General features: G+C 35.4%; 1 protein-coding gene across 3 annotated transcripts; it reads right to left on the bottom strand.

Annotated features, from left to right (window-relative positions):
- Positions 1-14,144: 14,144 nt before the first annotated feature.
- LOC121213749 (G-type lectin S-receptor-like serine/threonine-protein kinase At1g11330) lies at positions 14,145-19,297 on the bottom strand. Of its 3 annotated transcripts, none has more exons than XM_041086763.1 (8): positions 17,769-19,196; positions 17,567-17,674; positions 17,119-17,300; positions 16,817-17,027; positions 16,235-16,472; positions 15,825-15,975; positions 15,034-15,343; positions 14,145-14,825 (listed from the first exon to the last, which is right to left on the bottom strand). In XM_041086763.1, the coding sequence occupies exons 1-7, from the start codon at positions 19,057-19,059 to the stop codon at positions 15,038-15,040; spliced, it is 2,487 nt and encodes an 828-aa protein (XP_040942697.1). In that variant the 5' UTR covers positions 19,060-19,196; the 3' UTR covers positions 14,145-14,825; positions 15,034-15,037. The 3 variants fall into 3 exon arrangements, with proteins under 3 accessions (XP_040942697.1, XP_040942699.1, XP_040942698.1); XM_041086765.1 differs by lacking the exon at positions 14,145-14,825 and having other exon boundaries at positions 14,976-15,343; positions 17,769-18,286; positions 18,386-19,197; XM_041086764.1 differs by lacking the exon at positions 14,145-14,825 and having other exon boundaries at positions 14,976-15,343; positions 17,769-19,297.
- Between the last annotated feature and the right edge of the window lie 5,646 nt (positions 19,298-24,943).

The following is a 24,943-nucleotide window of genomic DNA, read 5'->3' as shown; positions in this document are numbered from 1 at the left end:
CCCCAACAAGTGGTATCAGAGCTAGTTCAATTTTCATAGATCAGCCCATTCAGATATGGCAATAACAAGGTTTGAAATTGAGAAGTTCGATGGTGAGACAAATTTCAATCTGTGGCAAGTTCGAATGATGGGAATTCTAGTTCAATCCAGTTTGAAAAAGGTTGTTACCAGGAAAAAGCCTGAGAATCTAAATAAAACAGAATGGGAAGAACTTGATGAAAAGGCCTTGTCTGCAATCCAGTTGTGCCTCGCGAATACGGTATTGCAAGAGGTATTGATGGAGAAGACCTCATCCGCCTTGTGGAAAAGGTTAGAAACTCTTTATGCGACTAAGTCTTTGGCTAACCGTTTAGTGTTGAAACAACGTCTATTTACGTTTCGCATGAACGAAGGTGAGCTTCTTAGAGATCACATCAGTCAATTCATTACTCTTTTAAATGATTTAAAGAACGTTGAGGTTCATATTGATGATGAAGATCAAGCTATGCTATTATTGTGCTCTTTACCCCCTTCATACAAGTCTTTCAGGGAGACCCTGATTTATGGCAGAGACAAAATCTCGTTCGAAGATGTGAAGGGTCATTTGTTGAGTAGAGACAAACTCGACAATGAGCTTCATTTGGATAGCAAGGCAGATAGGCAAGCTTCCGTTTTAGTAGCATCAAAGAAACGAGACAAAATGTGTCGCTATTGTAAAAAGTTAGGTCACGTCAAAGCAGATTGTTATAAACTACGAAATAAAAGAGCTGCTGAGAGTAACGAGGACGATGTAGCTGGTGCTAATTTGGCCGATGAAAGCGGTGATGATTTCTTGTTAGTGTCAACGAGTGATAACTCTAAACTCACGTCCAAGTGGATCCTAGATTTGGGATGTTCTTTCCACATGTGTCCCAATAGAAAATGGTTCTCTACATACAGTTCAGTTGAAGGTGGAGTTGTGCGCATGGGAAACGATTCATCTAGTAAGGTAGTTGGTATTTGAACTGTTAAAATTAGGACACACGATGGGACAATTAGGACACTCTCAGATGTCTGGTATGTACCTGATTTACGAAAGAATCTCATCTCATTGAGTATTTTAGACTTGAAAGGATGCAGAATCAACATCGAGTCAAGCGACATTAAAGTATCTCGTGGAGCTCTCGTTTTGTTAAAAGGTAAAAGAACTGGCAGTCTTTATATTCTGGAAGGTTCTACAGTGACCGGTGAAATCGGACGTCCCTCATCCGTTACAGATTCGAAGTCAACTCATTTGGAACGGAGGCAACTTGGTCATAGGAGGGAAAAATGTATGACCGTTTCGTTAAAGAGAGGTTCTCTTTTGGATGCAGATTTTAAAAAGTTAGGGCACTGTGTTCGTGAAAATCAGACCTGGGTTAGTTTTGATTTGGCAGTGTACAAGTCGAAGGCTAGAATCCAGTTTCTAAGCACAGATTCGACTCAGTTAATTCCTTGCATAGTTCAAGATAGGCTCGTGCAGGCTTTGGCAAAGATGGTGTTGTGGAAATATGAGTCAAGGTGGAGATTTGTTAAGTATGACTCCTATTTTCAGTCAAATTTGAGAAATAATCTTTTAGTTAAACTCTGTTTATTTATTTCAGTCAAACATTGATTAGTTTAGATTATTTTATTATTATTTGACATATGAATTTAGCCTATAAATAGGCTCTTTTACAACCTTAGTATAGACACCCATTAGATATTAGAACTCAGAACACATTTAGAGAATTTTGTGTTTATGTTTTGAGGGTTCTTTGTTTTCGGGTTTTTGGGGTTTAGTTTTATCTCCATCTTTTGTACTCTTCGTTCTTTTGCCATTATAGTAAAATTATCTTTGCCCTTGGTTTTTTATCCTCTTTGGAGGGGTTTTTCCACGTTAAATTTGTGTGTTCAATTTCTCAATTTATTCCGCTATTTTTGTTACTTGTTGCTTAATCAGGTCGATCCCCAACAAGTGGTATCAGAGCTAGTTCAATTTTCATAGATCAGCCCATTCAGATATGGCAATAACAAGGTTTGAAATTGAGAAGTTCGATGGTGAGACAAATTTCAATCTGTGGCAAGTTCGAATGATGGGAATTCTAGTTCAATCCGGTTTGAAAATGGTTGTTACCAGGAAAAAGCCTGAGAATCTAAATAAAACAGAATGGGAAGAACTTGATGAAAAGGCCTTGTCTGCAATCCAGTTGTGCCTCGCGAATACGGTATTGCAAGAGGTATTGATGGAGAAGACCTCATCCGCCTTGTGGAAAAGGTTAGAAACTCTTTATGCGACTAAGTCTTTGGCTAACCGTTTAGTGTTGAAACAACGTCTATTTACGTTTCGCATGAACGAAGGTGAGCTTCTTAGAGATCACATCAGTCAATTCATTACTCTTTTAAATGATTTAAAGAACGTTGAGGTTCATATTGATGATGAAGATCAAGCTATGCTATTATTGTGCTCTTTACCCCTTTCATACAAGTCTTTCAGGGAGACCCTGATTTATGGCAGAGACAAAATCTCGTTCGAAGATGTGAAGGGTCATTTGTTGAGTAGAGACAAACTCGACAATGAGCTTCATTTGGATAGCAAGGCAGATAGGCAAGCTTCCGTTTTAGTAGCATCAAAGAAACGAGACAAAATGTGTCGCTATTGTAAAAAGTTAGGTCACGTCAAAGCAGATTGTTATAAACTGCGAAATAAAAGAGCTGCTGAGAGTAACGAGGAAGATGTAGCTGGTGCTAATTTGGCCGATGAAAGCGGTGATGATTTCTTGTTAGTGTCAACGAGTGATAACTCCAAACTCACGTCCAAGTGGATCCTAGATTTGGGATGTTCTTTCCACATGTGTCCCAATAGAAAATGGTTCTCTACATACAGTTCGGTTGAAGGTGGAGTTGTGCGCATGGGAAACGATTCATCTAGTAAGGTAGTTGGTATTTGAACTGTTAAAATCAAGACACACGATGGGACAATTAGGACACTCTCAGATGTCTGGTATGTACCTGATTTACGAAAGAATCTCATCTCATTGAGTATTTTAGACTTGAAAAGATGCAGAATCAACATCGAGTCAAGCGACATTAAAGTATCTCATGGAGCTCTCGTTTTGTTAAAAGGTAAAAGAACTGGCAGTCTTTATATTCTGGAAGGTTCTACAGTGACCGGTGAAATCGGACGTCCCTCATCCGTTACAGATTCGAAGTCAACTCATTTGGAACGGAGGCAACTTGGTCATAGGAGGGAAAAATGTATGACCGTTTCGTTGAAGAGAGGTTCTCTTTTGGATGCAGGTTTTAAAAAGTTAGGGCACTGTGTTCGTGAAAATCAGACCTGGGTTAGTTTTGATTTGGCAGTGTACAAGTCGAAGGCTAGAATCCAGTTTCTAAGCACAGATTCGACTCAGTTAATTCCTTGCATAGTTCAAGATAGGCTCGTGCAGGCTTTGGCAAAGATGGTGTTGTGGAAATATGAGTCAAGGTGGAGATTTGTTAAGTATGACTCCTATTTTCAGTCAAATTTGAGAAATAATCTTTTAGTTAAACTCTGTTTATTTATTTCAGTCAAACATTGATTAGTTTAGATTATTTTATTATTATTTGACCTATGAATTTAGCCTATAAATAGGCTCTTTTACAACCTTAGTATAGACACCCATTAGATATTAGAACTCAGAACACATTTAGAGAATTTTGTGTTTATGTTTTGAGGGTTCTTTGTTTTCGGGTTTTTGGGGTTTAGTTTTATCTCCATCTTTTGTACTCTTCGTTCTTTTGCCATTATAGTAAAATTATCTTTGCCCGTGGTTTTTTATCCTCTTTGGAGGGGTTTTTCCACGTTAAATTTGTATGTTCAATTTCTCAATTTATTCCGCTATTTTTGTTACTTGTTGCTTAATCGGGTCGATCCCTAACAAAGATAAATGCAACTTAACAAGCAAATGCCTCTAAAATAATAACAAAAGTAATAATAAATCAAGTGTTATACAATATCAAAACAATAACAACAAAATTTATGTAACATAATAGTGAAATGGTAGCAAAATAGGGAGAAAATAACAAGAAAATAACATTAAAACAACAAAAATTAGTAGATTTTTTGTCCTTTTGTGAATTCGGGCCGGGCCAGACCTGGGCAAAAAATGCTTTACTCAAAGCCCAACCCGATTTTTTAAACGGGCTTTATATTTTTTCCCAAACCCATTTTTTGGGCCTATATTTTGCCCAAACCCTCCCACTTTTCGGGCTAGGCTGAGTGGCTCGACCCATGAACAGGTCTAGTTGTTAGGGATCTAATTGTAAAAGATAAAAAACTTTGAGGTCTAGTGTTGAAAGATAGGAATGTTTAATCTTTGTACTATATTTATTTTCTTATTATTTATTTTATATTTCAATTTAATCCCCTTTTTGTTTCATACATATTGGCATGAGTTGTGGAAATGAAAACTGCATACAACACATTCTAGTTATAATTAAATCCGGATTCAATTAGATCAATCTCTATGGGATTGAACTTACTTCCTATATTTAAATTTAATCTCAATTTTAAGCGTAAATATTTTATTTTTGGTGGATGATACCCATCAAAATTTGGTGTTTTCTTTATGGTTAGGTTTGGATGTACCGATCGCTCGTGCTTGCGACTTGGAAGAAAACAAATGCTTTGACAACTATCATTAAGTTTAATTAATAATATCTTTAAATTTATTCTCCAATTCCCATGTCATTACGTTGACACTTTATCTACTACTTTGGACTGACTTGAAAGAAAATGAATGATTTAACAATTATTTAACTACCATATCAGCAACTTTTAACAAAATTAACGATCAAGGATGGATTTCATTGATTAAAGAGCTTGATGCAATTTTCAAATTTAAAAGTATAATTGAATGCATTTTTTGTCGAATGACTTCAATATTTTTTTTAAAAACTTCATGAGCTTTTTTACCCCGCAAAATTCAATAAACAAAAGTGATAATCACCACAAATAGTGACATAAAGTATAACAGAATCTATTTTGGACTGGTTTTGAATGAACTAAATTCGAATTTTAAATTTTTTGAATAATTTTGAATTTGAATTAGTTTAAGGTTGAAGCTATTTTGGGTTCAAGTGGATTTGTAAGTTGGGTTTTTCAAGTTAGGTCATATTAGGTTCAGAACATTTCGAGTTATGTATTTAAGAAATTTTGAATTTGGTCACTTTAAATTCAAATCATTTTAGGTTTTAGATCATTTTTAAGTTTAAGGTACACGGGTTTAAATTGTCGATCTTTTATATTCAACTCAAGTTATGTCAAGTTTAAGTTTGGATTTGATAAAATCAAGTTTTCAAGTTTGGGACAAAGCTAGAGGTGATCATGGGTTGAGCGGCCCGGCCCGATGGCCCGTCCGAAATATGGGAGGGTTCAGGTAAAAATATAAGTTCGAAATATGGATTTGGGCAAAAAAATGAGACCCGTTTAGAAAACGGGCCGGGCCTCGGGCAAAACTTTTTTGGCCCACGTCTGGCCCAGCCCGGCCCGGCCCAAATATATAATAAATATATATTTTTTTATTTTTAAAATACATTTCTCATTTCCCCATTTCCCATTAGACATTCAGATATTTAGTATTTATATAAATTATTTTTTTATTTTTTATTTTAAAGTATTTTTAAAATACTTTTTTTTTATTTTTTTAATTTTAAAATACATTTCCGAATATAATAAATTGGTTGCAAAAAGGACGATGAGGACAATGAGGATGATGTTTCTTCGGTTACGTTTTAGGATACTTCATTTCTATTTGTTGAAAATTTAATTTAGCTTACAATTTATATTTTGTTATAAAATTAAATATGTTGATTGGTTAATGTATGGAAAAAAAAAAGGTCGGGCTGGGCCGGGCTCGGGCTTAGGAATTTTTGTCGGGCTGGGTCTGGACAAAATTTTAGGCCCATATTTCGGGCCGGGCTGGGCACGGGCCTAGGACGTGGGCCAAAAAACTTTTCTGGGCCCGACCCGAACCTAGCCCAGCCATGCCCATGATCACCTCTAGACAATGCTACCGTGTTTAAATATAATGGTAAATTCACTATAGAATGGAACAAATAAAATGAAAAATTATGATCAAAATAAAATAATAAAAACATATCAAAACATAATATAAAAATACATTTTACTACTTGACCTTTAATTGTAAACACTACAAATAATTAATTTGTATCTTTATCGACCATCAAAGCCCGTCAGAGTTACATCATTAAATGAAACACAATCTTCAAAATCATCGCTAATTAATAGTGTTTGAGTGAAAGCAGGTTGTTTTGGAATGTTAAGATCTGAAATCTCACTGTTAAGCATTGAAGCAATAGTAGACATAGTTGGCCTATCTTTAGCATATTCTTGAACACATAGCAATTCAACATGTATGCATCTCCATATTTCTTTCTTATTCTTTAAATCTGATTCCGACTTTGAAATCACCTTGTCTACTAAGTCCCAAATGTTGCCTTCGTTCCATAATTTCCAGACTTGAAACAGCAAATAATTTTATCTAAATTAATGCCTAAATCATTTGGCTTAACTTGACTCAAATTCTTAATCTTAAAGCTTTAATAGAGTTAATGGAAGTGTTCTAACTCTCTTGATTAGGTTTGTTTTACCTAAGTCTACAATGAGCTTCACTCCTATGCATAACTTCAAACTTGATTATTTGTAATTAAGCTCGAGTTTGAACTGAAAATTTTCAATATTGATTAAGATTGAAAAGCCTTGCAAGCTACTCAATTCAAGTATTAAGGTTCTTGAAATTCACTTGTGAGCTACTCGATTCAAGTATTAAGATTCTCAAATTCAACTCACATGATTGCTTGACTCAATAATTATTGAGCCAAATTCAAGTTTTCTCAAACCAAACCCGAATAGCTCGCAAATACAAAATCTTACACCCTAATTCCATCCACCAACATCTCTAACTATCTTATAAACTTACAAATCCCAAGAGGCTAAGGTCATCCTTGTTGTAAAAGCTTGTGTTTCTTCTTCCACTAACAATCTCCAGTAGTAGAACTCCATAACTGAACACATCAGATTTCTCTGAAAATCGCCTATGCATTGCATACTCAGGAGACATATAACCACTGTATTTTAACATAAAAAAACAACACCAATTACAGCTCTTATTTAAACTTGTCCACGAGCCAACCTGAATTAAGAATAAATAATAAATAATTTAAAGTTAACTATAAAAATATAAAAATATATTTTTAATATTTTATTTATAAAATTAAAAACAATAAATTGAGTCCACAAATTGAACAAAATTAAACTCGATACAAGTATAGACATGTATCATCTTTAAGCACCAAATCCGACCATAGACATATTTATACCATATTTTATTAAAAAGAGCATAAAAAGAAATGGTAGGAAGGAAGTTCCAACTTACTAAGTTCCAACAACCCTTTTAGTGTTGGCTTGATTTTCATCACCTCCAAAGATCCTGGCTATCCCAAAATTTGAAATTTTTGGGTTTAGCTCTTGGTCAAGTAAAACATTACTTGCTTTTAGATCTCTGTGTATAATTTTCAATCTTGAATCTCTATGAAGATAAAGCAATCCTCGAATGATCTCTTCAATAATATTAAAGCGTTTTCTCTAATCCAAGAGTTTTTGTTTAACGGGATCTATAACAAAATTTAAACATAAAAACCTACTAAATTAATAATGAAATCCTATAATTGAGGATCTAAACTACAACCATCATTGTATTTCTACCATGATTGTAGACATAATTGAAGTTATGTCAATAAATTGAAATAAATATTAAACGGTGAAGAGAATCAAAATATCACTACACCTAAGTTTAAATTTTGTGAATGGAAAAAACATTTATGGGAGAACATTATTTTTTTTAAGGGATCCTATAAAATTTGAATAAATTACTAACCGAATAGAAAAGCGTCCAAATTTTTGTTGGGCATAAACTCGTAGACGAGCATCTTCTCTTCTGCTTCAACACAACACCCAAACAAGTTTACCAGATTTCAATGTTGGAGCTTAGAAATAACCACCACTTCGTTCATAAATTCTTCCAAACCTTGCCCCGAAGGTTTCGACAATCTCTTCACTGCTATTTCCTTTCCATCATCTAATGTTCCCTGCACTCAAAATTCAGGCTACAATACTTGATTGAAAAAAAATGTCATTTCATTGACTCTAGATTCACCGGTTTTAGGATAATTATCATCAGCTCAAAATCCAAATGGGTTTAGATCAGATTGTAGTGAGCTCGCAAGTTAAACTTGCTTTCCTACAAAGTTCTCGACTAACGAGCCTGGCCTACGAGCTCATTACAATCCGGCTTTGGGCCGGTGATCATTATCCTAACAACCGGAAATCGCTATTATATATTACCTTGTAAACCGGACCAAAACCACCCTGCCCTAGCTTTTTTGGGGGATGGAAGTTGTTGGTCGCGGTGGCAAGTTCTTGGAAATTGAATAGTGGAGGCTGCTGGAGTTTAACACCGATTGAACTTTCTCCTATATTTTCACTATGAAATTTGTCTTTGATATGTGTCCGTTTTTTATTCCTTCCTGTGATGGAAATCAAAGAAGCAATGAGTTGAAGGCTACACAATTGCCCACAGTTACTTTTCCCTTTATCTGCAAATCCAGAAAATTTGTTTATCAGACTTCGACCCAAAAGAATTGCAAATTAATTCACCCAATTTATCTAACACATGGGCCACATTATTTAAATATAAAAATATATCTCAGTGCGAATTCAACCTTGAATATATATATATATATATAAAATCAAATACGAATATAACTTACATAAACCAACTTAATTGAGCAAAACTGAATAATTTAATTTCACTTGAATTCGATCTTTAACTTTTATAATAATACTCAATCAAGTTTAGAGCATTTCTCCGTATTCGACTTCGACTCAATTCTATTCTAATTTTATTTTATTTTATCTAAAATTTAAATTTAAATCAACTAAAAAATACCTTTAAATTCAATTTTAGCCGAAGAGAACTCTTAAAGAATTTACATATTTCTTAATTAACTACAAGGATTAAATAAATAAAGATGGACATTTTATCTCTTTGTTGACCCATTCTACGCAATAAGAAGAGTGCAGAAATTATTATACTCACGACCATGCCTGAATTTACTGTTGTAATAACAATTATCTCACTATTCCCTTTATCTGCAAATCCAGAAACATGGTTAATAAAACATCTAAACCAAAAATGAAGATTAATACACATGGTCGATATGGAAGACAAGTTTACCAAGTTCCGAAGATGGCAGACGAATGTAAAGATCGACTCCCCGATTAGAGAAATATTTCTGGACACAATCAAATCTCCACTCCATAACATGCAACCAATGCCAGCATCATACGCATAAGCCACGCACGAACAATTCTTCATTCATTGATCTTTGCATTCGCCGTTAGTTATTGATGACTGGTCTGGAAATACCGGTACTTTCATCTTCTTCAGCTTTAAAAACCCATCATCTCCTTGGCCTGCTTCACTTCCATTGTTGTTCTCTCTTTGGCAGTGCAAAGGGGTAGTCCTAAAGCACCCACTACTCCATTTACCTCTACTCCATTCCTCTATATTCCTAGGCTTAAATCCTTTCAAACAACTGCAAATGGGTCGTTTCGTTGAATCGCAGATTCCAAATGCCCCACACTTTCCATAAACATCACAATCTGTTAGATAACTAGAGTACCCGTTTATCCAGTCCCCTTTCCCCGCATCCCATATTCGTTCAAGGTATCTTCCATCAGACTCTAATTCAAAGTATATCAACCTAGAGTCAGTAGAATATTCGTAAGTTTCGTAATAAATTTTTTCTACATCATCTGCAACCACATAAAACCCATCAAAATAAATTCTATTAACATTTATTAAACCAATATAGATACGACCATTCCAAATGACACCCTCCGGGATGATGAAAATGTTCTCAGTATTAAAATTGTTCTCTCTCATAAAATCAAAAGCTTACAAACTATTTATAAACTATAGTCTACCCTTTAAAACAACAAAAAACTGAAAATATTATAATCTAATAATAACCATAAACCAATGACTCTTTACCTTTCATTTTCCTAAACAAAAAACTACTAATTTAAACCCATTAAAAAACAACATAACTCTTGACCTTTCACTTACATAACTCTTAACTTTCATTTAAGTTTATTTAACAAAACTCCCCTGTAAGCTTAAATGCTTCTGCCATCCTTCATGCCGATTAATTTCTTGTAGTTGTCGAAGAGTACCATCGGTAGTGGTTTTGTAAAGATATCCGCGACTTGGTCCCGAATTGGTCCCGACTTGCCACGTGCACTAATTTCACACTTCCTTCCTTTACATGATCTCGGATGAAATGAAAACGAATGTCAATGTGTTTGCTTCTCTCATGATTCACTAGGTTCTTTGCCAACTCAATTGCTGATTTATTGTCAACTCGTATCTCAGTTGCACCAAGTTGTTGTTGCTCCAACTCGCCCAACAAGTTTCTGAGCCATATAGCATGACACACACACCAAGATGCTGCCACATATTCAGCTTCACATGTCGATAGTGTCACAATTGGTTGCTTCTTTGAAAGCCAAGCAAATGCTGTGTTACCCATAAAGAACACATATCCCGATGTACTTTTCCGATCATCTAAGTCTCCGCACCAATCACTGTCGGAATACCCAATCAACTTGTAATCTTCCATATTTGAATAAAATAACCCGAGTGACACCGTTCCTTGAATGTACCGTAGGATTCACTTCAATGCCTTACAATGTGAACAAACCGACTCTTCCATGAACCGACTTACAATGCCAACACTTAGCGAAATTTCAGGCCTTGTGCAAGTGAGATAGCGAAGGCTTCCCACCAAACTTCGGTATTTACTTGCGTCGACTCGTTCTCCTCCATCGAATTTTGAGAGTTTTACACTTGGTTCCATTGGTGTTGATACCGGGTTGCAATGTGCCATCTTGTACTTCTTCAAAATTTCCTTTGCATATGCCTCTTGTGACACAAAAATACCTATCCTTTCTTGTCGAACCTCCAAACCAAGGAAAAATTTCATTAAACCCAAATCTGTCATCTCGAATTCTTGTGTCATTTTGCTCTTAAAATCCAGTATCATCTCACCATTGTTCCCCATAAAAATGAGGTCATCGACATAAAGAGCAACAAATAACATATTACCTCCATTCTTCTTCATGTAGAGGGCATGTTCATAAGGACATTGTTTGAACCCATTCTCCTTGAAGTATGTATCGATACGAGTATTCCATGCCCGCGGTGCTTGCTTCAACCTGTAAAGTGCCTTCTTCAATTTCAGCACCTTCTTCTCCTCTCCATTTTTCATATATCCCTTTGCAACAAGTCGCGCGTTGTACCGTTCTAACTCGCCTTGAGCATTCATCTTTCTTTTGAACACCCACTTCACACCAATGGGTTGACTTCCTTTCGGCAATTCCGTTAACTCCCATGTGTTGTTGCGGTCAATTGCTTTAATCTCCTCATCCATAGCAGTTTGCCACTTCTTGTCTCGCACCGCCTCTTCAAAACTTATAATCTCTGAATCTGCCAAAAGACATACAATATGTACCTCATTTGTTGAATCATACAAATCTTGCAAACTTCGCATTTTTGGTTGTTGCGGTTCATTTTCATCATCAGTAGTTTCGGGATTTGTCGGTATGGTTGTTGGTGTAGCGATTGATGATCCTCCATCTTTGATGATAACCTCCGTTGAGTTATTCCAATTCCACTCGCTTGCTTCATTAAATCGTACATCACGACTTACCACAACCTTCTTACTTATCGGGTCGAGTAGCTTGTATCCTTTTGTTTTCTCATCATACCCAATAAAAATAAACATTTTACTTTTGTCTTCGAGCTTCGTTCTTCGCTGATCCGGCACATGTGCATAGGCCTCACTACCGAATACTTTAAGATGAGAAACTGATGGTTTTTGTCTGCTCCAAGCCTCTTGTGGTGTTTGATCATCCAACTTCGCATGTGGACATCGATTTTGCACATAGATGGCACATTGCACAGCTTCCGCCCAAAATTCCTTCGGCATTTTCTTGCTCTTGAGCATTGATCGAACCATGTCGAGAATAGTCTGATTCTTCCTCTCGGCCACACCATTTTGTTGAGGAGAGTACGGTGCAGTTAGGAATCATCTTATGCCTTGCTCCTCACAATACTCTATGAAAGCCGTCGAAGTATACTCGCCACCTCTATCAGATCGTACATATTTGATGTGTCTACCAGTTGTTTTTTCAACCATCACTTTGAACTTCTTGAACACCTCAAATGCCTCGGATTTTTCTTTAAGAAAATAAACCCAAGTTTTTCATGAGAAATCATCGATAAAAGAAATGAAATACCTTTTACCGCTAAAAGATTCTGGGGTGATTGGTCCACATATGTCGGTATGAATCAATTCGAGAAGTTGCTTAGCCTGATATTCTGCCTTCTTTTGAAACAAAGTTCTCACATGCTTACCGAGCACACATTCTTCACAAAATTTTCCCTCATAGTCCATGTCTGGTAGCCCATGCACCAAATTCTTCTTCGCCAACTCGTTTAGACCACCATAATGTAGATGGCCAAAACGGAGATGCCACAGTGACGCCTTGTCTTCAACATCAACTCGCAAACATTTTCCTCGAACACTTCTCAGATTCAACCTGAACATGCGATTTCTCTCCATTTCAACTTGAGCGACCAAACACCCTTCCTTATCTTCCAAGTGTAACACCCGATCTTTCATAAGTACCGAATAACCTTTTTCCATGAGTTGCCCCATACTCAAAATGTTGCTCTTGAGGTCTGGTACGTAATACACATCATGGATTGACCCAACTAACCCATCATTTTGTAAATAACAAATGGTACCTTGGCCTTTTACCTCAACCTTCGACGCATCTCCAAATGACACATGTCCCGTTTCAACCTTTTGCATCTCTTTGAATAGGTGCTTAAGCCCACACATATGGTTGCTTGCACCTGTGTCAAGGTACCACACATGTTGTTGTTGGTGTTGACTTTGTTGTGTGCCATCAAGAGAAAACCTTCTTTTGCCTCCTCATTTTCTGTGGTTAGGTTGGTTGTCTCTTCCATCTTTTTTGAGACGCGACATTCTTTCGCGAAATGTCCCGTCTTACCACAATTGTAACACTTATCAGAGTTACAATCCTTCGCATAGTGACCATATTTGCCACACTTGTAGCACTCGACATTGGAATAATTCGACCATCCGCCTCTTCTACGACCACGTCTTTTTCCACGCCAATTTTGTTGGTTTGAATGCTCCTTCTCCTCATAATTCCCTTCTTGACCACGACCTTTTCCACCACGACCATTTCCTCGATCTCCACGACCACGACCATTTCCTCGATCTCCACGACCACGACCTTTACCTCGAAGGCTTTGAGAATAAAGAACCTTCTCGTCTTTGATTGATGCCTTGGTTTGAAGTGCTTGCTCAAGTGTCTCCTCTTTCTTCTTCTTCTTACGTTGTTCATGTGCCTCGAGAGAACCGGCAAGTTCATCGACTGTGAGCATTGCTAGATCTTTTGACTCTTCTATGGCATATACAACATTCTCGAAACTGTCAGTTAATGATCTCAAAATCTTCTCCACAACTCGTGCATCGGTTAACGCTTCTCCGTTTCGGTTGAGTTGGTTCACCACGGTTTGAACACGCGTGATATAGTCGGAGACACCTTCCGATTCCTTCATCTTCATGCCTTCCAGCTCGCCACGAAGAGTTTGAAGGCGGACTTGTTTAACTCGGTCGGCTCCTTTGTACACCTTTGCTAAAATGTCCCACGCTTCTTTTGAAGTTGTCGCACTTGCAATCTTCTCAAAGCCCGACTCATCAACGGCTCGAAATAACATGTACAATGCCGCCTTATCTTTCGACCACATTTTTTTCAACGTCTTGTTTTGAGCCGCCGTAAATCCCGCAGTAGTTGTCGGTTCTACGAAACCTTCTTGGACCACCTCCCAACCATCTTGAGACCCGAGAAGAGCTTTCATTTGGATGCTACAATTCTCATAGTTCACCTTTGTTAGTTGAGGCAATGGCATATTACTAGTCACACTCTCCATAGCTCTGATACCAAATTGATGAAAATGTTCTCAATATTAAAATTGTTCTCTCTCATAAAATCAAAAGCTTACAAACTATTTATAGGCTATAGTCTACCCTTTAAAACAACAAAAAAACTGAAAATATTAAAATCTAATAATAATCATAAACCAATGACTCTTGACCTTTCATTTTTCTAAACAAAAAACTACTAATTTAAACCCATTAAAAAACAACATAACTCTTGACCTTTCAACTCTTGACCTTTCACTTACATAACTCTTAACTTTCATTTAAGTTTATTTAACACGGGATGCTGAAAGGTTCAATGCCTTGAACAAAGTTGCCATCAGATGGGTCATCAGGGCTTTTCCATGATCTCGTCTGCACCTTACGACCCGTTTTTACATCAGTGCTGATCTTCATAGTTTGAAGGAATACATTAGAAGGATGTTGAAAACTCTCCCATAAGATGCTGCTTCCTCCATTCTCACCGTTATTGAGGACAAGGTTTCTAGAGTCTAAAAGCTGTGCAGTTGTTGCATTAGGAACCAAATTCGTTACATTTGTTGACTAAAGAATCTCAACTTTTCCATTGGAAACAACAAGGTTGCCATCATCTGATATGGTTAGAATCCCAGAAAAGTCTTTTAGAGGCCTGTTTCTATTTGCCACCCATACAACAGTTTGTAGGGGGATTTGATGGTACAATATCCCTACATAACGATTGCTGGAGTTAGCCAAGCTGAAGAATGTTGAGAATAATTCAAAATAACATATTAGTGGGTTGAAAATGGGCCTTTATTGGTAAAATAATCTTTTAGAATGGAACAAATAAAATGACAAAAACACATCAAAACAAAATATAAAAATAAATTTCAATGCTCGAACTTTAATTGTAAACAATATAAATAATTAATTTACATTTTTATCGACCATCAAGGTTTGTAAGAGTTACACCATTAAGTGAACCTCTATCTTCAACATCATGGCTCATTAGTGGTGCTTGAGTGAAAGCAGGTTGCTTTGGAGTGTTAAGATCTGAAATCTCACTATTAAGCATTGAAATAACAGTAGATATAGTGGGTCTATCTTTAGTATATTCTTGAACGCATAGCAATCCAACATGTATGCATCTCCATATTTCTTTTTCATTATTTGAATATGATTTCGACTCTAAAATCACATTGTCTACTAAGCCCCAAATATTGCCTTCCCTCCATAATTTCCATGCCTGAAAACAAAAAACAACTTTTGACTTAATTAATGCCAAAATTATTCAGCTTTGCTTGACTCAAAATTTTAATCTTAAAGTTTAAATAGAGTTTAATCAACTCTATTCAAGATAAAGATTGAAATTTTCTAACTCTCTTAGGCTTGTTTTACCTAAGTTTACAATGAGCTTCACTCTTCTGCTTAACTTCAAACTTGATTATTTGTAATCAAGTTCGAGTTTGAACTAAAAATTTTCAGTATTGATTAAGATTGAAAAGCCTTGCAAGCTACTAGTTTCAAGTGTTAGGGTTCTTGACGTTAGCTTGCGAGCTACTCGATTCAAGCATTAAGATTCTCAAATTCAACTCAAATGATTGCTCGACTATATTAATTGCTGAGCCAAATTTAAGTTTTCTCAAATCGAACCCGAATAACTCACAAAGACAACATCTTACACCCTAATTCCTCCACCAATATCTCTAACTATCTTATGAACTTACATATCCCAAGAGACTGAGGTCATCCTTATTGTTGTAAAAGCTTGTGTTTCTTCTTCCACTAACAATCTCTAGTAGTAGAACTCCATAGCTGAACACATCTGATTTCTCTGAAAATTGCCCTTGCATTGCATACTCAGGAGACATATAACCACTGTATTTTAACATAAAAAATAACACCAATTGCAACTCTAATTTAAACTTGTCCACGAGTCAACCCGAATTAAGAATAAATAATAAATCATTTAAAATTAAAAACAAAAACTTGAGTCCACAAATTGAACAAAATTAAACTTGATAGGGGTATGGACATATATTTTCTTTAAGCACCGAATCCATCCATAGACATATTTATATAATATTTTATCAAAAAATGAATAAAAATAAATTGTAGGGAGAAAGTTCCTACTTACTAAGTTCCAACAACCCTTTTAGTATTGGCTTGATTTTCGTCACCTCCGAAGATCCTGGCCATCCCAAAATCAGAAATTTTTGGATTTAAATCTTGGTCAAGTAAAACATTACTTGCTTTTAGATCTCTATGTATAATCTTTAATCTTGAATCTCTATGAAGATAAAGCAATCCTCGACTAATCCCTTCAATAATGTTGAAGCGTTTTCTCCAATCCAAAAGTCTTTGTCTAATAGGATCTGTAACAAAATTTACCACCAAGATTAATAATTAATTCCTATAATTGAGGATCTAAACTAAAGCCAGCATTTTTATTTCTATCATATTGTATTCATTATGATCGTAGCATAATTGAAGTTACGTGAATCAACTGAAATAAATATTAACATGTGGAGAGAGTCAAAACCTACTGCTGCCAGTACTATTTAAATCCTAGAGTATAGACCTACTCCTATTAAAAATATATATAATCTTCCTTATAAAATAGATAAAAAAATAAATAAATAAAAAGAAGAGAAAATTCAAAGGAAAAAGTGAAAATTCAAAAAAAATGTAGACAACACAAAATTAATAAGTTACTAACCAAATAGAAAAGCATCCAAACTTTTATTGGGCATGAACTCATAGACGAGTATCTTCTCTTCTGCTTCAACACAACACCCAAGTAATCTAACCAGATTTCGATGTTGGAGCTTTGAAATAACCACCACTTCGTTCATAAATTCTTCCAATCCTTGCCCCGAAGCTTTTGACAATCTCTTCACTGCTATTTCTTTTCCATCATCTAATGTTCCCTGCACTCAGAATTCAGATTACAATACTTGATTAAAAAAAAAAGTCATTTCATTGACTCTGAATTCACCGGAAATCGCTATTATTTATTACCTTGTAAACCGGACCAAAACCACCCTGCCCTAACCTTTTTTCGGGATGGAAGTTGTTGGTCGCGGTGGCAAGTTCTTCGAAATTGAATAGTGGAAGCTGCTGGAGTTTAACACCAATTAAACTTTCTCGTACATTTTCACTATAAGATTTGTGTTTGATCTGTTTGTGTCTTTTATTCGTTCCTGCGATAGAAATCAAAGAAGCAATGAGTTGAAGGCTACATAATTGTAATTACTGCTATGCCCACAATTACTGTTGTAATAACAATAGCGATATTGTTGTCAATTAAGAAGACATGAGTTCGTAGAAATACATTATTTTTTTCTTGATTTTAGGTATTGTTCCAAATTTATCAGATGTACCCTAAGAGTTCTCTTAAAGTGATTGCATATTTCTTATTAAAAAAAAAGTGACTACATAAATTAAATAAATAGAGACGACAATTTACCTCTTTGTTTAGCCATCCCACACCATAGGAAGAGTGCAGAAATTGTAATAACGACTATGCCCGCAGTTACTGTTGTAATAACAATGACCTTACTGCTTTTCTCTTTATCTGCAAATAGAAAAACTTGGTCAATAACTTCAACCCAAAAAGACAGATATTGACGCAATTTATCAAACACATGGTCGACACTAAGAAACTTCACCCAGTTCCGAAGATGGCAGACGAATGTAAAGATCGACGCCGCTAGCGGAGAATTTCTGGACATCAATCAAATCTCCACTCCACAACATGCAACCAATGCCATCATCATACGCATAAGCCACGCACGAACAATTCTTCATGTTCATGCATTGGTCTTTGCACTGGCCGTTACTTATTGATGACAGATGCGGAAATGCTGGCACTTTCATCATCTTCATCTCCAAAAACCAATCATCACCTTGGCTTGCTCCACTGCCATTGTTATCTCTTTGGCAATGCAAAAGGGTAGTCCTAGAACATCCACTACTCCAATTACCTCTACTCCATTCCTCTATATTCCTAGGCTTAAACCCCTTTAAGCAACTGCAAATGGTTCGTTTCGATGAATCGCATATTCCAAATGCCCCACAGTATCCATAAACATCACAATTTGTTTGATAACTAGAGAACTTGTTTATCCAGTTCCCTTTCCCCTCATCCCATTTCCATTCAATGAATTTTCCTTGAGAATCTAATTCACTGTATATCAACATAGAGTCATTAGAAAATTCGTAAGTCATATAGTACGGTTGTTGTGGATTATCTGCAACATAAAACCCTTCAAGATAAGCAGCGTACTTATCTATTAAGCCAATAAAGGTATTCCCATTCCATGGACCGGTCCGATAATAGAGCTGGTTATTCTTCCTAATGATGCCCTCTGGACTGTTGAAAGGTTCAAGGCTAAGAGAAAAGTTACCATCAGATGGGTCATCAATGCTTTTCCATGATTTCAGCTCCACTTTACGACCCATTTTAACATCAGTGCTGATCTTCATAGTTTCAATGAAGGCATTAGAAGGATCTTCGAAACTCTCCCATAAGCTGCTTGCTCCATCCTCACCATTACTAAGGACAAGGTTTCCGGAGTCTAAAAGCTGGGCAGTTGTTGCATTAGGAGCTGTATTGTTAACATTTGTTGACCAAAGAATCTCAGCTTTTCCATTGGAAACAACAAGGTTGCCATCATCTGATATGGTGAGAATCCCAGAAGAGTCTTTGAGAGGCCTGTTTCTATTTGCCACCCATACAACAGTTTGTATGGGGATTTGATGGTACAATATCCCTACATAACGATTGCTGGAGTTAACCAAGCTGAAGAATCCCAATCGGAAAAGACCTTTCTGGGAGATTATAACATCAGGGTCTTTGATGGGTTTTGATGGTGTTATTGTGTCTAAAGCAGTGGCAAATAGTAAGTAAAAGCAAGATATTAAAGCTAGTAAAACAGAGCAGCTAATAGTTTTTCCCATAATCTCTTCCCAGAACTTGGAAGAGACGCTATGATTTATGGATGATATTTAACTCAACTCAATTTTTTTTCAGTTAAAAAAACAGTCTGATTTTGATATTTCAAGGCAGCTGCAAATGTTTACATCAAGATTTGAATTTTCTTCAAGCACTAATCACTACTATTTTGTATTAGAATATTGTATTCAACTATCATGTCACCCTGTTCATGGAAATTAATACTTCTAGCTTGTCATGCGGGTTTAATTTGGTTGACTTGAGGATTCATTTATCTTCCACCCAAAATGCAAGTTTAATTTGCTTTCCACTGTTTTCTTCTTAAAAATTACATTGTTGGTTTAAGACATAAAAAAAAAAGTCTCTTTACGGAATGTTAAGGAATAAAACTGTTATTACAGTTAGTAGTTAACAGTTAGCAGTTAACAGTAGCAGTTAAGGTGGTTGTAATTAGTTTGACAGATCGTGTATATATATCATAGCTTGTTATCCAGTTCAGTATATGAAAAATTGATCGTTTTATGATCATAGATTACATTCGTGTAAAATCTCATTATGGTATTTGAGCCTTAGTCACATCTTACATTGCATATTGATAATAAATTAGATATTGAATAAACTCTGAAAGACGGAAAAAAGTTTTTTGATTTGTATAATCAATTTTTGTGTTTATCTCTACCAATTGAATTTGCAATTTCCAAAAGGAGGAGAGATTAAAAGTACCGAATTATATGAAAGGACTAAATTCACAAAATATATATATATAGGGTAGGGACCTTCTACCGAAATTGACTCTTTCTTAGGGTCTGATTTTGATATGGTGGAATGATGTTTCATGGCAGCCTCAAATGTCTACATCTAGTGATCTACATCTCAATTTCCTTTGTATATACGTAATCTCATTTTGACTTATGGAAATTTTCTGGAAGTGTCAAATACTCTTAATTTTCTATATTTTTGTTGGCTCTTTCTTCCATTGGAGTACCAAAAAATCAACTCCTGTGGCACAATGTTCACACAAATACAATCAGGGTATAGGATGTCCAAAACATTGAATTATGGACCTAAGACTTCATTTTAATATAAATTTTTTATCATAACAACGATACTATATTTTGATTTATAAAATAATTAAATTCTTTAAATTATGTGTAACTCAAATGATAGCAGTTAGATTTATTATTTTTAAAATATTATACAACAATTATATTAACTCAAATAATGTGATATTATATTTAAAATTTATAGGAGTTACCAATTTATAATTTTCTAACATTTTTTTTACAGTATTTATATCCAAGAAGAAGAAGAAGCCAAGTTATATTTAAGGTATTTTGTAACCTTAATTTTTATCTACATTATAGTCGATGTATTTTTAAATTTTTGTATTTAAAGGAAATAGAAAAGGATATATATGCAACATAAATCCCTTCACATTTATATTTTTTAAGGTATTTCACTTTTTGATATTACATAATTAGTCCTCTATATTTTATTTGTACATTCATTAAATTTAAGAATTTTTCCTTATACATTATTATATTAGTTCCTTTGATTTTTATTTTTTATTATAAGTGTATTTTAATTATTTACTTACAAGGTAATACTAAATATTTCTTTTTTTAAAGGACATTAAATATTTCTTTCATGTTACTTCCTATATATGCTATAAACAATACATCATATTGAAATTATTTAAATTGATTAATTTTTGATAAATTATTAATAAAACAATTTATTTATGATTTGAAACATTGATTCCTAAAGTAAAGAACCATGCAATATGATGAATTTTCCACCCATCAGTCTTTGTAACGTTATATGCAAAATTGCCTCGAAAGCTTTGGTTAATAGGTTTCAAGAAGTGCTCCATTTCTGTATACATGAAGTTCAGAGTGCCATTGTACCGGGGCATCTTATTTCTGACAATATTGTGGTTGCTTATGAAATTCTGCATACTCTGAAAAGTAGGCGTTTTGGTAGGCATGGGACGTTTGCGCTTAAGCTTGACATGAGCAAAGCTTACGATGGTATAGAATGGTGGTTTATTAAGGTAATGCTCCTCAAAATGAGTTTTTCAAATGTTTGGGTTGATCGAATAATGCGATTGGTTATCTCGTCAGTTATTTTGTGGTGACGAATAGTGGGGTGGGTGAACGAATTTTTCTAACTCGAGGGATCAAGCAAGGGGAAGGTCTTGATGGTCACTAAACTAACTATAATTACGACAAAGGCAAGCGCACCTATTGAACAATAGTATAGCTATGGTGAGTAGGGAATATCGTATCTACGATGACTAAAAGTACTAGTAATTACCATTTTTTTATTATTTAGCCGATAAATTGGAGGGATTGTTTTTAATCTAAATTTACTAATCTAATTTAACTAAGAATGAAACAGAGAATGAAATAGGAAAATAATCGAAGATAACCAATGAGAAAGACAATACCCAAGAAAGAATCCACCTAGACTTCACCTGTTATTCTGAATCTGAATTAAACAAGTTATTCACTTGTGTCTTGATCCGTATAAATCCCTAAATTATGTTAATATCTTTTTCGAGAGTAAGAACAACTGACTCTAGGTTTATTAATTGAAATATCTTTCTAATTAAAACCTCTATCGTCGCATTAACTCGATCTATGGATTCCCTTATTAGATTTGACTCTAATTTAATAGATTTATGTCATTCTATTTCTAGGATTGCATGCAATTCCACTCAATTATGCTAGATTTACTCTTAAACAGAGGTTTTTGCTTCACTAAAATAAGCACATTAAACATGAATTAATATCCCAAAAATATTAAAACACAAAATAAACATACATAATTTAGAACAAGAATTAATTATTTATCGCGTAAAAACATAAATTAAATAATAAGATTTATCATAGGTTTCATCCTCCCTAGGTATCTAGGGAATTTAGTTTATAATCCTAAATAGGAACATCTCAAAGTTAGGATTTCCACAAGACATAAAGAAACTCAATAAAACTTCGAATGAAATTAAATGGAGATATTCGATCTTGAGGGAGATCCGCTTCTGAGTTGATTCCAATGGCATTCTTCGAGTGTTTTCTCTGATCTTCTCTAATTGCCCCATTATTTCTTCTTCTAATTGGTACTTATAGACTTTAGAATGCTCAGAAAGCCTAAAAATTAGATTTTTCCGCGTAAAAGGGAAGCAGGGTGTGAAATCAACACGGGCTGGCACATAGGAGTGTGGCCAACCCGTGTGTCTCACACAAGCGCATGCCCAGCTCGTTTGGAAATGCCCAGGCTGTGTGGATCCTGAAAACAGCTCTTTTTGTCTGATTTTAGCTTGTTTTTCACTCCTTTCACTCCCCTATGCTCACCTAAGTATAGAAACATGAATTTAAAGGATTAGGAGCACCAAATTCACTAATTTACATAATTAATCATCCAAAAATGCATCAAGAGTAAGATTAAAAATATGTTACTTTTATGGCTTATCAAGTCTCTCGGTATTATTATGTCTGGCGGATCTTAACGGGAAGGTGGTCAATGCGAGGATTACCAAGGGTGCTCCTTGGATTACACATCTTTCGTTTGCAGATGATAGCCTCATTTTTGGGAGGCCAAGACTATAGGAGCTTCGAATCTAATGAAGGTTTTATAGTTTTATGCTAATTGTTCGGGGCAACTTGTAAATTTCACAAAGTCTAATATGTTTTTTAATACGAACGTTGATGAGAGTAATCGATCGGATATAGGTAATATCCTTAGAGTCCTTTATACAAATAATTTAGAAAGGTACTTGGGACGTCCTTGCATTGTAGGCAGAAACAAAAAGCGAGCTTTTGCTAGCCTTCGAGATAAGATTAGAAGTAGGATTTCTTCGTGGAGTACTCGGTTACTTTTCGACCCTTTTTAACATCAGTGTTGATCTCTATAGTTTCAATGAAGGCATTAGAAGGGAGTTAAAAACTGTTGAAGCTGGCCTGCATGCAGACAAGATACAATAGAAGCTGCTTGAGCCAAGTAGTTGCAGCTGAAGCTCATGCTGCTGATTCATTTTGGTTACTTCAAGAATTTTTTTTGTTACTTAGTTTGATTTAAACTAAGTTGTCATTGTCCTTGATGTAATTAGGTAATGTTTGAGCTGATAAATTAGTTTTACCAAGTGTACAAGTTTTGTTTAACAAGTTACAATGCTACTTAGTGGAGTTAGGTTGATGTTTAAGTAACTTTGTATTATTTTGACCAGCTGAAATGCTTGGTATATGTAATGGCATTATGCCTTAATTCAATGTAATAAAATTTTTCATAAATTCTTCTTGAATTTCTAGTTTTTACTCAAGTTCTTAAGCTAAATTTTCTTGTTTGTTCAGCAAGGCATCAATGCTTTATGCTTAAGCTTCTGTGAAATCTTTCATTCTGTTTTCTTATTTCCAACAATTGGTATCAAGAACCTATTTCTTAGTGGACCTGTCATTCTTCAAGTCTAAAAAGCATGTCTTCATCCGGATTCTCTCTAGCTCCACCACCATTGTTCAATGGTGAAGGCTGCCATATTTGGGTAGTGAAATTGAAGATCTACCTACAGGCATTCAATTTGTGAGAGGTTGTTAACTCTGATGTTGAACCAGCACCTCTAAGAGCCAATCCTACAGTGGCTCAAATCAGGTAGCACATAGATGAAAGAACTAAGAGACACAAGGCCATGTCTTACATCCAAAATAGTGTGTCTGATATGATTTTCACAAGGATCATGGCTTGTGAGTCACCAAAACAAGCCTGGGATTGGCTGAAAGAAGAGTTTCAAGGGGCTGAAAGAATAAGACAACAACAACTCTTGAATATGAGAAGGGACTTTGAAAATTTAAAGATGAAGGAAAAAGAAACAATGAAGCAATACTCAGACATAATTATGTCTATTGTAAACAGCATCAAATTGCTTGAGAACCAGTTTAGTGAAGCAAGAATAGTGGAAAAGGTCATTGTAACCTTACTTGAGAGATATGAAGCCAAGATCTCATCCCTTGAAACTTCAAGAGATCTTACAAGCATCTCTTTGACTGAGCTAATCAATGTTCTTTATGCTCGGGAGCAAAGAAGAGCCAGCAGACAAGAGGAACATCAAGAAGGTTCCTTCCAAGCCAAGAGCAGACCTGCCTCAAGCTCCTCCAGCTACAAAGGGAGAAAGGTCTAGTCTGACAAGCCAAGAAGAAATGGAGCAAGAATGAAAGATCCATATTTCCCACATTGCAAAAGGTTCCGTCAACCAGGAGAAAATTGTTAGTTTAAGCCTGATGTACAATGCAAAGTTTGCAAAAAGATGTACCATGCTGAGAAAGTTTGCAAAAATAAAGGCAAGCTTAAACAAAACCAACCTCAACAGCCAAGAGCTGAAGCTTAAGTGGCAGAAGAAGGTAGTGACCAGGAAGAGCAAATCTTTATAGTCTCTTGCTCAGATGCCAAAGGAAAAGCCACAAAAGGATGGATGATAGATAGTGATTGCACAAACCACATGACTCCTAAAGCTACTATTTTCAAGAACATTGATAGAAGCTTCAAAACAAGGGTGAAAGTTGGCAATAGGCACTTCATCAAAGTAGAAGGCAAATACGATGTGTTGATTGACACCCCCACAGGTATCAAACTTGTTTCAAATGTCTTATTTATGCCTGAAATTGACAGAAATTTGCTCAGTATAACTCAGTTGCTAGAAAAAGGCTATTCATTAGTGTTCAAAGGCAAAGAATGCCTGATCAGTGATCTATGTGGATCGAAACTCATGTCAGTGACCATGGCTGATAGAAGTTTTGTTATGGACTAGAACAAATGTTCAAATAGTGTCTATACAGCTGTTTTGGATGAATCCAAGCTGTGGCACAAAAGGCTAGGCCATGTCAACTACAAGTCAAT

This window comes from Gossypium hirsutum, chromosome D01 (genome assembly GCF_007990345.1).
Source record: "Gossypium hirsutum isolate 1008001.06 chromosome D01, Gossypium_hirsutum_v2.1, whole genome shotgun sequence".
Classification (NCBI taxonomy): Eukaryota; Viridiplantae; Streptophyta; class Magnoliopsida; order Malvales; family Malvaceae; genus Gossypium; species Gossypium hirsutum.
This window is presented reverse-complemented; position numbering and strand designations above follow the sequence as displayed.

What these genes read in the sequence shown, in the direction of transcription:
- LOC121213749 (XM_041086764.1), bottom strand. Translation starts at nt 19,059, where the DNA reads ATGGGAAAAACTATTAGCTGCTCTGTTTTACTAGCTTTAATATCTTGC. An exon ending in AAAAGGGTTGTTGGAACTTA is followed by an intron (nt 15,976 to 16,234) that starts GTAAGTAGGAAC and finishes GTTAAAATACAG; the next exon opens with TGGTTATATGTCTCCTGAGT. An exon ending in ACCTCAGTCTCTTGGGATAT is followed by an intron (nt 15,344 to 15,824) that starts GTAAGTTCATAA and finishes TTTTGTTTTCAG; the next exon opens with GCATGGAAATTATGGAGGGA.